General features: G+C 38.4%; 1 protein-coding gene across 5 annotated transcripts in view; it reads left to right on the plus strand.

Annotated features, from left to right (window-relative positions):
• fhod3b (formin homology 2 domain containing 3b) overlaps positions 1-16,142 on the plus strand; it is a 104,213-nt gene that overhangs the window by 75,328 nt on the left and 12,743 nt on the right. For 3 of the 5 annotated variants that reach the window (XM_028470821.1, XM_028470822.1, XM_028470824.1), the window contains exons 6-18: positions 1,455-1,549; positions 2,061-2,172; positions 3,347-3,441; positions 4,211-4,354; positions 4,456-4,703; positions 7,737-7,796; positions 8,059-8,166; positions 8,293-8,427; positions 8,889-8,939; positions 9,577-9,755; positions 11,153-11,689; positions 13,144-14,051; positions 14,850-15,008. In XM_028470821.1, the coding sequence (XP_028326622.1) occupies positions 1,455-1,549; positions 2,061-2,172; positions 3,347-3,441; positions 4,211-4,354; positions 4,456-4,703; positions 7,737-7,796; positions 8,059-8,166; positions 8,293-8,427; positions 8,889-8,939; positions 9,577-9,755; positions 11,153-11,689; positions 13,144-14,051; positions 14,850-15,008 (2,831 nt within the window). Of the gene's footprint in view, positions 1-1,454; positions 1,550-2,060; positions 2,173-3,015; positions 3,089-3,346; positions 3,442-4,210; positions 4,355-4,455; positions 4,704-7,736; positions 7,797-8,058; positions 8,167-8,292; positions 8,428-8,888; positions 8,940-9,576; positions 9,756-11,152; positions 11,690-13,143; positions 14,052-14,849; positions 15,009-16,142 lie in introns of those variants that run through there. The other 2 variants (XM_028470823.1, XM_028470825.1) reach the window with 2 other exon arrangements.

Raw genomic sequence — 16,142 nt, forward strand, 5'->3', positions numbered from 1 at the left:
GGTCCCTGGGGTTAGTGGGTGACTGAGTGGGTGTAGTATGGGGCACTCCTGTATGTGTTGAGATCGGAGCTGCTGCTCTGGGAGCCACGTGAGCGAGCAAATGATGATCTTATCCGACAGTGATGTAGATCTGGTTTTAATTTTCCCTCTCTTGTCCTTATCCTGTTGAGGGTGACACCATTATACTGTTGTTTAGAGTGAATGAGAACTGGTTTGTCCCCCCATCTCTGACAGCAACAGAAGGCCTAGATTATTATATATATATATATATATATATATATATATATTTTACTGCTCTTACATTGACATCCCTTGGCTCATATTATGCACTTATTTCTGTCTGTTTAGGATAGAAGTCCTGTCAGCAGTGATTGAGAATCCCTGCTCAAATATTCCCTCCTCAGCTGTTTTCACTATACTTAAAGGAAGTAGTTAGTTGTTCTGATGTGAGGATACTGCAGAAATATTGTTGATCCTTCACATAGTTTTAAGGAAGTGTTTTAATTAAGCAGAACATTTGTGTTTTTAGGTAGTTTTTAAATGTTGACCAAAAACCTGCCAAACCAAATGTCTTCTCATGTTCTAGTATCTCTCATCCTTCCATCCATCTTTATAACTAGGGATGTCCCGATGCAACTTTTTCACTTCCGATGCGATACCGATATTGCATCCTTGAGTATTGGCCGATACCGATATCGACCTGATACAATATCAGCACTAATCATACATACTTTTATGACTTATTTTGTAGTGTGGAATGTTAGAAAAGGCTTGATCTCGTGATGTTACTCAAACAGAGAACAATAGTCAGCAACAGTAGGTATGACAATAACTGACACATTTATTATTAACATATATTTTAACCTTCAACATAATATCTACAGTATTCTACAATTGAATAAATTTAATATAATATATATTGGAGATTTTAGATGCAGTCTGATGAAATCTGTTATTCATTTTCTGGCTTATATTGGACCGATATCCGATATCAATATCGGATCGGGACACCTCTATTTATAACTGCCTAACCTGAAAGTTATGCCAGACCAATACTGAGCCAAGATACAAAGATGTAAATTTCTTTTCCTTTTTAAAATGGGGGTACAAAAGAAAAAGTTTGCGAACCAGGCGACACAATAGGGAAACTTTTAAGGTGTGCCTTGGCTTTCAGTAGATTAAAAACACTAATATATCATATATTTTTTCCAGTTCAACTTTTTACCAAACATTTTATTTTGCGTTCAGGGTTTACAACTAAAATGCATCTAAGTGAAAAGTCTACAGCAACATTTTTGAAGCAAAAGTTTTCTAAACAAACAAAATAGCATTGGAAAAAATAACATTAAAACAAAAATCTTTGAATGTTTTATAAGAGTCAAAGGATATATCAACAAATATAGTGAAAAATGCTCAAAATGTTCCTCTTTTTCTCTTGTATTGTTTATTTTCAGCCCTTGGACAGATCATGCTGTATGTAGACGGGATGAACGGCCTCATATCTAACAATGAAACAGTGCAGTGGCTGTACACTCTGGTGGGATCAAAGGTAAGAAGTGTGAACCATGCACACATCAGTGCGGCTCTCTCAACTCTGCAACTTACATTTATAATTCATTAATGTGGTGCTTTGGCAACACTGAAGCAACTCTTAGGTTGTTTCAGTCCCTCCAGCCCTCTAGTGGCCAAACACTGCCATGCAGCACATGTGCAGTTAATGCAGCTTTTGGGAGAGGGTTTGTTTTTGGTCAGAGCAATAAACTCAGGAATGCGTCGAAAATGTTGCTCCTTCTATAGTTATTTGATTGTCTGTATCACTCATTACTTCACACTGGGTTGTTTCTAATCCAGCTGATTAGTACAACGTGTCCTCGCTTTTTATCACACTACTCCAGACAGCTCATACAGGAAAAGGGTTTTGACTAAATGATCCAAACAGAGTTGTCGTCCTATGTTAGCCAACACAAACATTACCTGAACAATTGATGTTTGATGGGTTTTTGTGCTTAATAATGGTGACTTTATAAAAAGCAGCATTAACAGTGCTTTTCTCTGTGTAGTTTCGACTGGTGGTGAAGACGTCGCTCAAGCTGCTGTTGGTGTTTGTTGAATACACAGAATCCAATGCTGCCTTTCTCATTAAGGCAGTGGAAGGTGTGGATACTAAAAGAGGTAAGGAAAGGGATTTTGTATAATACTATACTAATAAGTTGTACTATATAGGAATTTTAGAATATTATTGCCATACTTTCTTTTCTCTTTTTTTATTCTCCTATTATTATTATTATTATTATTATTTTCCTATTGGGTCCACTCCTGGGGTCCTCAGGCTGGATGGGGTGTATTTTACTTTACTTTTCTTTTATTCGTACTTGTGTTGTAATGACTGAGAACAGAGGGACAAACTTATCTTAATCTTACATGCTTTATTTTGACCCATTACCTATTTGCTCAATATTTCTGTATGTATATGTAAGTATCTTCCCTCTCTGTATAGAACACACGACACTATGTACTGTTCTGAAAATAATAAAAAATTGATCAAAGAAAAAAATAAAAATAAATAAAAATTGCCATTATAAGAAGATATGACTGTTTTGATATTAAGTATTTATTCCAACAATCAAAAGTATTTTGTTTGAAATAAATAAGTTTGAATTAGCAAAACAAATCAATGATCCAGTTAGCTTCTGACTATTATTCATATTTGTGTGCGTTTGGTTTAAAGCTAATGAAAAAGTGTTAATTTCATTAAATAATAATAAATAATGATCATATTTTGTTATTAATTTTACAGTGTCAGGATCTGCTTAATGATTAGTCTGATGATGTTTCTGTTTATACTGTGAGCCTTAGAATATTAGACATGCAGCTCAGCGGGTCACTTTATACCCAACCATAATTGGTCAATCGTGTGTGCGTGCGTGCGTGCGTGTGTGTGTGTGTGTGCACGCGATGGGGGGCGGGTTGCGGGGGGAGTGTCTGGTATCAAGCTGTCTCAGTTCAGTGGTATCCTGTCGCTTCTTCAGTGTGAGGAGAGTAAACATGATCCCTGGTGTCTGATAGAGACGTAGGCCTGAGGTTCCAGGTACTTCCAAAACTAAAAACTTCTGCATGTGCTGATCACCGGAGGCACAAATTGATACGATTTATGTATTTTATTTCTCCGGAGTGAGAGAGCGCAGACAATTTTTTATGTAGTTTATTATTATTATTATTATAGGAATATCAGTGTTTTTTTTTTGTTTTTTGTTTTTTTTCCAGGAATTGTTCATCTTAAAATGTATTTGGACTTTATTTGTTTCAAGCTTCAACACAATGTGTTGCATGCACTTTGGTAATTCAGGTACTAAACTGTGGTCAAATGTTATGGAGATCCTGGATGAGAAGGACGGAGTGGATACAGAACTGCTAGTGTTTGCCATGACGCTCATCAATAAGGTCAGTACACGATCAGATTATTCACGTCTTTCTTTCCTTTCATTTTTTTTCTTGTAGTTTTTGTTTTGCCTTTTTTTGCTCCTTTTGAAGCTGTGTTTGATCGTATCACCCTCTTGTTCTTTATCAGGATGAAAGCATTGTATGCAAAATGACTCCTGAGAGATTCAATCACGTGTAATGAGATTACCTTTGTTAAATGTTTTACAGCTGAAACTATAATAATGAAGTCGATCATTCCATTAACCTTTAAAACAGTCGCCCATAATCGAGAAATGGATGGTTCTCTGCAGCTTGTGTTCACACGCACAAAAATGAGGATAAGATGTTGTGCAGAGAAAGTAAAAGTACCAAAGGTAGTTCATGATCAAACTCTTATTACCTCCACCAAGGAGGCTATATTTTCACTGTTGGTTTGTCTGGTAGCAGTTTTACATGATGAGATAGACCTTATATACTGATTCTGATATTTCAACGTTGGCACAATTTAAAACAAAAATCATATCTCAGTGTATGATTCATCGAGTTTCATCCAGATCGAACCCATATTGCGCATTTTATCACAAGGTTTTGGAAAAAATAGAGGTGCTCATACAATTGGACATACTGTATCGTTATTAATGGGAATATACAGTACATTTCTCCCAAACATTTAAAGTGTGAATCACAGGATCACTGATCAGATAACTGCCAATACCTGGCAAAGAGGATATTTGGCGCGCTCTGATTTTCTTGTCAAACCATGTGTTTGCTTTTTAATTCAACATGTCAGACCCTGGCAGGACTTCCAGATCAGGACTCGTACTACGACATGGTGGACTGTCTGGAGGAGCAAGGCATCGAGGCCACCACTCACAGACACCTGAGCAGAAAAGGCACCGACCTTGACCTCACGGAACAGTTCAACATCTATGAGGTCCGAGAGCCCAATCTATGAGGCGTTGACACAGTAGTGGCTTAGTGAGGGTGTTGCAGCCTCGTTTTAACTTCTTCCACTTTGTGAATTCTCCGACTCAGATGACTCTCCGTCATGAGGATGGAGACGATGAAACCAAGCTGCCTCCAAGTGGCAGAAAAGAGCGCAGACGGGCCAGCGTTGATGGCACCAATGAGAGACGAGGCTTGGAAAGACGACGCAGTCGAAGACATTCGCTACAGAGCAGCAGGGGCCACTCGTCAGCGCCTGCGTCACCCAGCAGCCCCCACACCCGACTGAGCGGCACGCAGCCGTTCCTCTGCCAACGTGTTGAAGACATCACTGAAAGGTGAGGCCAGTGGAGATTTAAAGGCATAAAGTCACACTCAGCTTCAGCTAATGCAAAATGCAAAGGTTAAAACCTGAACAATATCAGCAGGTGTGACTAATTATTTCTACTTCTGTTTCACGGGAATCAATCCAATTGCAAGAGTGTATTTGTTCTCATGACATTAAATGCAGAGTTGGGATCAATTACAATTATGTCTTCAATTATCCATGTCCAATTACAACTCAATTACGATTACGGTAACCAGCATTTTTTTCCAATTACAAAAAAAAATAAAAATTTTGTTATTTTTTTCCCTAAAGGTCAGTTACAATTACATTCTCAATTATTAAAGTTAATCTACCATTAATCACAATGAATGAGCTTTTCATTAAAAAAAAACTTATCTTTCCTCTTGTGCCAGCTTTCTTTTACCATCTCTTATAACGGGTCAGCATATGTTTTAAATCAGCTGTAAAATACACTAAAAAACATAATCTATCATGTAATGTGTGTCTCATCTATTGGCTACCTTGTTAGACTTCCTTATCCATGATAATATTGATTACAATGTTTTTGGTGTGGGCGTCTGAGCCTTTTTTCTGTCGGTATACCCCTATATTTATTTCTTTTACATTTTGTAAAAAAGTTTCTAAAGAGAATAGACGGGTCGTCTAAAAAGTTCACATGAAACATATTTTAATGAATAACTACATATGTTAAGCCATTACATTGTAACTGACAGTTTTTATAGAAGCTCCATGCCAATTACAAATAAAAAGTCCATTATCTGAACTCAATTATGATTACACGAGTAACATTTTTTTTCAACTACAATTTCAATTATAATCACGCACACACAATTGTGATTAATTATCAATTACGTGATTACAATTTGAATTGGCCCCAACCCTGATTAACTGTTTCCATTGCTAAAGACTTTTAGCTTTTGATGTTAATAGGAAGCTCCTGCAAATAGTGACTATTTGCCTCAATAATAAGTCAGGCTTCCTTTGGGGTGAGTGGATTAAACTTTGATGCGCCTCATGTTGCATCTCAGAAAAAACCACAACAACACAAGACAAACAAACATTTTAGCGTCGTCGCTCTCATTCACACGGTTGAACTGATTGCTTTGTTTTGTTGCCACTTTTTATTTAATGCCTGTGTTTTTGTTGTCTTACAATTGCTAAGTATTAATCTCAGAACTAATGTGACTCTGATATTAATGAAGGCATATCAAGCAAAGCTCTTGGTTGTTCTCCAAAGTTTAGTGTGTGGCCGCCTTTGAAGTTCACCGTTTGACATCGCGTTAATGAATTTCAGACAAGCATAAGGAATTCAAAACCACATTTTAGATCACATATATTCACATATATTTGTGAATCCCATTGCATCACACACTCGTTTACATTTTCTGCTCAGTAGTTACTGTGAACGTTCGTGTGTCCTGATGATGGATTTCGGTGATGCAGTTTCTCCTCCTCGTTCATTTCTAATGTTCCGAGACCTCCTAAAACTCATGTTGCTGGAATTCAATCACAGTCTCTCCCATCTGTTGGTGTTTGTCCTGCGCTAACATCTGTATTGCATGTCCTCAGCGTTTGTGTACGTCCTCTCCTGCTGAGTGGTTTCGTGCTGTCTCTGACTAACTTCTCTTCTTCACTGGCCTGTATCCATCCTCCCAATCCTCCTTTCACCCTCAACCCCTCGTCCCGCTGCAGAGATGAGGAAGAGGAGGATGAGGAGGAAGAGAATGAGGAGGAGGAGGAGGAGGAGGAGGAGGAGGAGGATGCAGATGATGAAAGCCATCCTGTCACTGAGACCTCTAGTCAGGGAGCACACAGGTATTTTAGCCAAATTAGCTTCAAAATCAGCTCAGATTGTAATTACAAACTCGCAGCAACAGATAAAAATAAAGACATGTACAGATTCTCTAAGAAAGGAATTAAACATTTTTATTTTTCTAGCCTTATAAACAACTTCTCCACAGATTTCAGTGTGTTCATGCTAAGTGCTTTCTATTCATCCTTCCTGCCACCTGATCTCAGTGTCCACTACAAAGTCATCCTATTGCTCGCTGCTTTCTATCCTAAACAGTAACCAGACGGAGTCTCATGTAGCTGATAAGGCTCTGCAAACACTCCAGCTTCTCTTGTTTTATTTATTAATAGATGTCTGAGTCCTCCCCGGTCTGCAGCAAGTGTTAAAAGGAGAAACTAATATGTAACCTTTGGCTAGTAAATAGCAGTAAAATTCCATCCCATCATTGTCTTTCTTTAAAGGAATAAATCAGGAAACTTCAGTCTGTAAACACCAATTATTTCATGCAAACATATTCACCATTAATCTTCCTCAAAGTTGTATTGGTATGAGTGTGTTAGCACATGTGCTAATTTACAACTGTCCACAGGAGGCTTTTAAAAAAGGGTAAAAGTAACAGAAACAATAAGAAAGCACTGAACAAAACATTACAAAAAGAAAAGCAATATTCAGAGTTATCTCCAGTCATGGTGAGTTATAGCGCAGAGGCAACACAGGCAAGCGAGAAACCAGTAAAAGGTCCTGTCACCCCTGTTTCAGATCGATTATAGATATTATAGCTGCAATTGAGATGAAAAGAAACATAAAGAATGTAAACTCAACTTATAAAAAGATAACTTATGCAAAAACTAAACAATGGTACACCTTTGACCTAACATCATAGCTAGTCAGTACATTAATCAAAATAATATTAGGGTGCAACAATCAAACAATGTCCCTCAGTTTTATTTAAGAATTAAGAAACACGTAAGCATGAGTGGTTCCCAGTTTGAGATGTATCCCAAATCCAGCATCCAGTCCTCATACAGATTTATGATAATCTCTTGTGTTTTTTCACTAACACTTCCAACTGGTAACATTAACTCAGACATCGTCTATAAACCCTTGCCTGTCGATGTCTGTTGTCTTGTGGTCCTGCTGCTCTCGCTGTCCTGTTTTACTAACATCTACATTTTCTTCTTTTGGAGTGATTGATCTGTGACTGTCAATTTCTCTCACTTTCATCTTCAGTCTGACAGAAACTCCTCCTCCCACGTATCACGCAGCTAGAAAGCCCTGCTGGGCTGAAAGGTAAGACCTGGAGTCCATTAGTGTAGTTAGGGATGAAGATGGAGAAATAAGCATTTCATCTGTAGTACAGTACAGTTACTGATGTTATAAAGTTCTGCATAATTTTCCCACTGACTGGTTTGTCTAAAGGAAAAGCTCTAAACTCTATTTCATATCAGACTAAACTGAAGCTGTCTGTTGAATAATTCTCACACATCTTTATCTCTTGTGACCTTCGATCAGGAAAAAATAATGTCCAGATATTTGTGTTTTCTTTAAACAGAATTAGTGCCAGCTCTGCATCTACTTTAAGTAAACCATTGTCCCCAGCATCACCAACTCATCGAATCAGGAATTTAGCCGCCTCGTCACTGGACTCAAAACCTGACAGGTTGTTACACAGCTTCACCATGACACCATGAGTCCAAACATCTTATGAACAGAGCCAATGTTTCAAAAAAAGATGAATAATAATACTTCCCACTTAATGATGTCTTATTTTTCCTTCCTCTTACAGACCAGCATTAGGAGGCTTACTAACATCATCGTACCGTCAGCATCAGGAGTCTCTGGCTGCAGAGAGAGAGAAGAGACGCTTGGAAAGAGAAGAACGGCTGCAGAGAATTGAAAGAGAGGAGAGGAACCGTTTTAAGTAGGTCTCCCCTTAACTGTCTTTAAAGCACCCCTTGATTTCATATCATGAAGAATATTTTTTTTTTTTTATTTAATGTTTTTGTTGTTTTTTAAAGAAAAGTTCAGAAAAATTTAATTTCATTTGAAAATCTTTTAATGAGAGGAACCAAAACTAAACAATGGTACACCTTTGACTTAGCATCATAGCTAATCAGTACATTAATCAAAATAATATTAGGGAAATAAACACTTGAAATATGTCAGTCTGTGTGAAATGAATGTATATATTATAAAAGTTTCACTTTTTGAGTGGAATTACTGAAATAAATCAACTTTTTCATGATATTCTAATTGCAGTATATGACCAGCTCCTTTATTAAGGATTTCAGCACAAACATTGTTTGTAGATATAATGAAATAGAACAAAATACTACTCTATTCCCATGACAAATGAATGCCTGTGTTTTCTCTGTGTTGCAGTCGTGAATCTGTGGACAAAAGGGAAGAAGCGAGACAAGTCAGGGAGGAGAGGTGGGTTGGCTTTGTCTTCAGGGCTTTGCTGTAACGCTGCAGTTGTGAAGAAGCTTTTAGATTCCTCTCTAAAATGAGCAGCAGATGTAAGGGCTCCTCTGCACAATGCCTGGGGCTGAATTATAGGTGTCTGGGCCCCACTGGGCCTGCTCATCATTAAGACGTCCTAAAGGTTAACAGGACAAGTGTGTAATTGTGTTTTGGCATGCATGTGGTTCAGGGATCTCCATCTGCCCAAGCCTCCATTCAAGTGTGTGTGCAATGTAGTATCATGCTCAATTCCGTGTCCTCACCTTTTCCACCTGTGTGCACTTCAAGAAGTGATTTTTAAAGGAAAGTTATTACAAGCTGCAGCCACTTTAGGAAAACTCATGTCATTTTTTCCTCTTTGGCTCTGTAGTTAATAGGATTATATCTCAATTTTACACAATTACTCTGAAATGTGACAACATGAAAGGCCGAGTATGAGTTTTAAAATGATTGATCTTTTGAAGAACTGCCAGCGAGTTCATGGCATTTTATGAGTTTCATGAACGCTTGTTGAAGTGGGCGTCGGAATGTGAATTGAGTCTTAAATTGTAAGACTTTTTGATTTAGCTTTTGCAGAAATCTCAAATGTACAAATATCTTCTTCTAGGTACAAAGCTGTAGAGCAATTAGCCGCGGAGGAGTTTGAGCGAGAGCGACCCAGGGCGTCGACACGAGGGAGGACAGAGATCACGCTGTGTTTGAGTTCTAACCCCGTCAACCGCTCAGCATCTCGCTGCTGCACACCTTCATCCATTGTTTCACAGGAAGACAGAGACGCGTCATCGGGTAAGGACACACATTTAGTCGATTATCAAAAGTCACGTGTACAAATACGCAGAGATTTAAAGAGTAATGATGTATTCTACTCGAGTAGAAGTACTGTTACTTAGTTGAAATTGTACTAAAGTGCAAGTAAATCATACATAAAATACTCAAGTACAAGTAAAAAGTAGCTCAGTTAAATTCAAAGTAAAAGTTACTGGTTACTTTCAACCCCCACGTTTATTTTTAGTAATAAATCTTGCCACGCTTCCATTGCATACAGTAAACATCTCATGTATAAACTTAAAAAGGAAGAGATTCAATCTTTGAACTTAATTCAATTTCCACAAGGGAATCTACTATCGAACTGTTTAAAAAATTGAGAACAATAAAACTTATGGATTTAGTAAAGTTAAAAGCGTCAAGTAAGAAATAAAAGCCATCCTTTGGGCATTATATTGCTTTTTAAACAACAAAAAGGAAAGTACAATTTAAGATGGGTTTACATTTTTGAACAAAGTACATTTAGAACAAATGTTAAAAGAGGATGTATTTCTGTTTACACTGGTAAAGTTTGGAATGAGTCTGTCTATGTTTAAAAATTATTTAAAAAACCAAATATTTTGAACCTATTGAAACACTTTGATAAGCTGATAAATAGCGCTGTATACTGTATACGTTTGTTTTATTGTGTTTTTTATTAATCCTGCTCCGATAAGCAGTTAATGCTTCAACCCATTTCATTTCTGGTTGTTAAAGTGAATGTTTATTCTATTGTATATGTTTTAAGACAGCCAAGAACAAATCAATATCATCATCATCATCATCTGTATAAAATAAAAGGTTTGTCAAAATGTACAATTGTTTTTTTAAATCAAATAACGCATAGATTCAATTCAAAATAAATATTTTTTCATGCTCTAAATATAGATCAATTTATTAACTCGAAAACTGAGAAAATAACCAACATTCCATGCTGTTTTTGGCGCTGTGCATTTTGTTGATTCTGATTGGTCGGCTATGATCTGATGCATTTGATTGTTGTCTGGTTATTTAATTCTTTTTGTAGTTTCACAATGTTCGTTGATTATTTTAAAACAAAAAATAGTCATTTTCTCATTGAAGTTTGGGTTTAGAAATTTAACAAATTACTTTCTTTTAAAACATACTTATGGACAAGTTACAGTACATTAGTGACTTAGAAATATACTCAAATGTGTACCCATTTAATTATAGTGACGTGAGTACTTGTAATCTGTTACTTTCACCTCTGCAAATATGCAGTGGAAATACCATAATGAGGTCCTGATAGGGATCTTATAGAACTCAAAAAGAGTTGGTCTTTATGGGGATGTTCATTTTACTGACTTATAATGTTGGTTATTGGGTCTTTTATCATTTTTGATTTCATTTGTTTTTAGGAGCAGAACTCATTCCAGAGTCAAAAGTCCACCTTGAGTCCAGAACAAAGAGTTCTGAAGCAGATTTATCCTCCCTTTCACCTCCCCCCGACCAGGAAAAACAGCAGATGATGACAAAATCAGAGCCAGAGAACATTGCTGAGATTCAATCAGAAAAAGCAGAGGAAGTAGTGGTGGAGCAGGCGGACGGGGAGAACGAAAAGACAGAAGAGACAGAGAAGTTTGAAAAGGACGAGTCATGTTGTGAAGCAGCAGCAGCAGCTGAGGAGGTGGAGGTAGAGGATGTAGCAGAGTTAGGAGAGACAGATACAGAAGTAGACGTACAGTTACAGATGGAGGATGACGTAGAGGACAGGTCAGAGAGGGAGCAACCAACAGAACAGTATGTGGAAGGCAGCGTCCTGCTAAGTGAGAAGGAGAGACAGAATGAGGAAGTCAATGAAAAAGACAACTGCTCTGCATCCAGCATCTCCTCCACCAGCAGCACACTGGAGAGAGAGGAGCGGGAGGAGAAGCTCTCCAGGGACAATGAAGCAGGTCCAGTACATCCTTGTTTTTTTTCTTCATGACATTTATTTACTTGTTTTATTTAATTTATTTGTTTCGAACAAAACGAATAAAAATAATGGATGAAAATGAATAAACAAATCTCAACAGAAATCTATATCAAATAAATAAAAAAGTAAATTTCAATATAATACATTTGATTTGTTCGACAAGTGATAGGAAGAAGCCAATGCTTGTCAAGTCCTACCCCCGTCCTTCACCATTAACAACTGCACAATCCAATGAATACAACTAAATACTGCAATCGAGCTATAAAGAAAAACAGAACAAAAACCAACAAAGTAACATCAACATCTGTGAGATTCACATTCTCCTTCATTTCTCTACTTTTCTAGGATACATCTTTTGTAATTTTTTGTAAAACTGCATTATATTGCACAAATAGAAATACACATACTTGTCAAATGAGTCCGAGGATACTTTTGTTTCATGTTTAGTTTCCCTTTTATGGCGCGTTCACATCAAACGCGGCGAAAGCGTCAGGTTTACGTAGACAATATATGGGAGTGTCGAGAGGTCCCACTGTGCGTCCCGCGTTTTGAGATTTCTAGCTTTCGACGTGAGTCCGGCACCTCCAACTTGACACTAGAGTTGGGATGTTGAAGTTTTGGGGCATATCGTGGTGCGTCGACAAATCAAGAGCGTTCCCCAACCATGACAAATTCAGAAAAATTAGAAGAAGAAAAAACACTAACCAAAGACAGATGGACACGCTCTTCTGCTGGAATAGAGCGCCTGTTGTTGGTGTCCTGGTAGGAGATGCGAGTGCCGATGTGGGTCAGCAGGTCATCAAACTGGGCACGGGAGAGACTGAAGTAGCGCTGAAAGCGACTCTCGTCCAAGCGCAGCTCTGGTGAATCCAGAAATGGCGCAGAGGTGCAAATAAAGCCAAGCCACTCTCTGGATAATGTAGAGCTGATGAACGGGAGTCGGAGGCGGCGTGTTCAGCAAGGAACTTCTAACTTTATTCTCCATTCACCCACACTTCTCTATAGCCCTCTAACATCACAGTGCACACACTGAGTCACACCAAAATACATGCAACCTGAAACACCGCCTTCTCAATACAATAATGTTCCCCACCACTGCACAGTCACTGGGCGAATTTTGAACGTAACTGATCGCCACAATATCATCCATTGTATGAGCCCCTCCCCTTAACGCGCTCTCATCAACTTGTTTGGACTTCTTTGACGCTCTGTGACAAGCGAACTGATTCAATGAGCACAAGCGTCCAACAAGGGGCGTGAGGCACGATTTTGACGCCTGAAACACGTTTGGTGTGAACGCAGCATAAAGTTATAACCCTCCTGTCTGTCTGTGAACAGACTTTATACGTTATTGGTGCAGTTTTAAAATGTACAAGATCCACAAACAAGTTTTGGAGTTTTTTGTTTAAGTGTTGAACCACAATCTTTCCACAGGTCAGTGGACTCTACAGGAGGCCGATGTGAACAGCCAGTGCAACAAGCTCCTCAACAGCAAGCGCTTTATGCTGGACATGCTCTACGCTCAGAAGACCACCAGCGAGGATAAGGGGAACGCAGAGGATTCAGAGAAGGAAAAGTGCAAATGTGAGAAGGAAGCTGAGGTGAATGACTCTGTGGCCAGTTTAGCCAGTAGGATCTCCACGCTAGAGGCTCACCGACAGGCCAGAGAAGAAACTGTGAAGAAAGTGGAGGTGGGACAGCTGGACAATCAGGGCAACGTCCGAGCAGTAGCAGAGAAGTTTGGAGACTTGGTCAAAGGTCTCACATCTCCACCAGAGTTGGAGACGTCCAAAGAGGTGCAGCAGACTGATAAAGATAAAGCATCCACTGTTTCCTTAGCTCAGAAAAAGGAGTCGGACCACATCTGGGACCAGCTGATGGCTGCACCCAGAGAGCTGCGCATCAAAGAGATGGACTTCACAGACCTGGGGGATGAGGATGACATGGATATTTTAGATATGGACACTGTGACGGAGCCTCCCGATCATATACCACCTGTTCCTCCTCCACTGTTCTGCCCAGCCCTGCCACCACCCCCTCCTCTGTTTGGATGTCCCCCTCCTCCCCCCATTTTTGGTAAAATGATGCCACCTCCTCCACCCTTTATGGCTGCCATCCCGCCATCCTCCCCTCAGATGAGTCGAGGGGAGGCGCCTCTTTTTCAGAAGAAGAAGAAGACCATCCGTCTGTTCTGGAATGAGGTGCGTCCTGTCGACTGGCAGTGTAAGAGCCATAAATTCTGCAAGGAGTCTCTGTGGTCCAAACTGGAGCCTATTAAACTGGACACGTCCAAGCTGGAACAGCTGTTTGAGTCCAAGTCCAAGGAGGTGGCTGTTACCAAGGTAACGTGATGCTGACACTGAACAACATCATTCTGTCCAGGGAAAGGCTAAAACTGAGCTTGAACCCACAAACATCAGGAGATACATGAGGTCAAACAAGAACATGTTTTACCATTTTGAATTCCTCAAAATCCAATTTATCCACTTCCTTTAATAAAAGAAAGTCAGTGTGTGTTTATGTTGGACTGCCTTTATGCATTGCTATGGCTACAGATATAGCTTACTACATGTGGATATTGCTGAGTTTTTTTCTGTTCAGATTTGTCAAATTTGCAGCAGTGCTAACGCTTAGCATCAATAAACTAACCCTAGAATGAGTATTCACCTACAGTACTAGTAGCTGGGCAATATATCGAGATTCAAGATATATGGAGTTTTCTATTTTGGCGATATAGAATATTAAAATATCGCCTGTATTGATAAATATATTTTTTATTGCTCATTTTGTATAAAGTCGCTGCTTTCGCTACTTCTCAGAACAGCATGAAAAAAACAGTTAGATGGACTGATGAGTGGATTCTAACCCTCAACTTTCCCATAAACCACACAACAAAAGGAAAAAAGGCCAAAAGTGGCATGTGTTGTCCAGCTTTTTGTTAATAAATGTGTCTGTGTGGCATTTTGCATCAGCAAATTTCACCGATAATTGTTTTTCTGGTCTGACTTTATTTTAATTAAATATAACGTGATTTATATTGTATATATCGCCATTTGGACAAAAAATATCAAGATATGAGTTTTGGTTCATATCACCCAGCCCTACCTAACGCTGTGTCATTTCTTTTCTGTACGTCATAGAAAGCAGCTGTTGATGGTAAACGACAAGAAATCATAGTTTTGGACTCTAAACGCAGCAATGCGATAAACATCGGCCTGACTGTCTTACCTCCTCCACGCACAATCAAGACGGCCATTCTCAACTTTGACGAGTACGCGCTTAACAAGGAAGGCATTGAGGTGAGTTTGATCCACATTTTGTGTAAATGTAAATATTGTCTACGTGCAAACTTATCATAGGACAATCCAAGCATTTCTGTAAAAAGAAAAAAAGGGGGGGAAATGCAAAATAAACAATATATATAGTTTCAAATGTGTAGATTTAATCCAAGGTGAAAACAGTACATACACTATAAGACAAACAATTTAAACAAAACTAAATGTAACAATTTAGTTCAGTTTAGTTTAGTTTTATTTCAAGCACACAGTGAAAAAGTGCACAGTATGTACAACATTAGACAATAATCTAAAGAACATTGATGGTAAACAGAAAATTCACCGCTGCTCGAAAAGTAGTGGGATTATGTTTAACACTTAAAAACAGTGGACATAATCACATCAATGCAATTCAAAAATGGAAAACCTCAAGCTCAACTGTATGGCGAGAGTTTTGCTGGAAAAATCTTATGAGGTTTTTCATTACTCCAGCACAAAAGAGGCACTACGGGAATTCCTCGGCATGCTGGCGACAGTGAGGGTGCCTCGACTCAAACCGCTTTCACATGTTCTGGTCCTGTGCATCATTGATCCCATTTTGGCAGGAGGTACATCAAATTTTACAAAGTGTTTTTCAGACAGACATATACTTATATATAATATCAGAAAAGGTTTCTTCTAATGGCAGATACTTATTTCGGATCCTAAGTGCTGCTAGCAGAAAAGCTATTTCTAAGAGGTGGTTCAAACCAGGAAAACCTACAGTAGAGGAATGGTTTGACATATTCTATGATATGTTTAAGATGGAAAGAATTACTTTTGCTTTGAGAATGCAACAAGGAACATTTTTGAAAAGATGGGAAAAATGGATGAGGCATGTCACGCCAGTATCATTTGTCTAAAGTGTATTTTTGTGTATTTTTCTTTCATATTCCCTCTGTAGGGGGCTTTATAAGTCATTGAGGTTCAGCTCAACATGTTTGTTTATTAAGTTATTTTTCTTATTTTTTATGAAAACAACAATGTTATTTTACTGGATGTATGGATGTTTGATGGGTCCTTGCACGCTTTTGTACTGCTTACTAAATCTGGGATTCAGAATCAGAATTTTTATTAAAAGTCACAAATAAAATAATAAAACTTTTAACAAAGATGTAA

The sequence above is a fragment of the Gouania willdenowi genome, chromosome 16, assembly GCF_900634775.1.
Source record: "Gouania willdenowi chromosome 16, fGouWil2.1, whole genome shotgun sequence".
Taxonomy (NCBI): Eukaryota; Metazoa; Chordata; class Actinopteri; order Blenniiformes; family Gobiesocidae; genus Gouania; species Gouania willdenowi.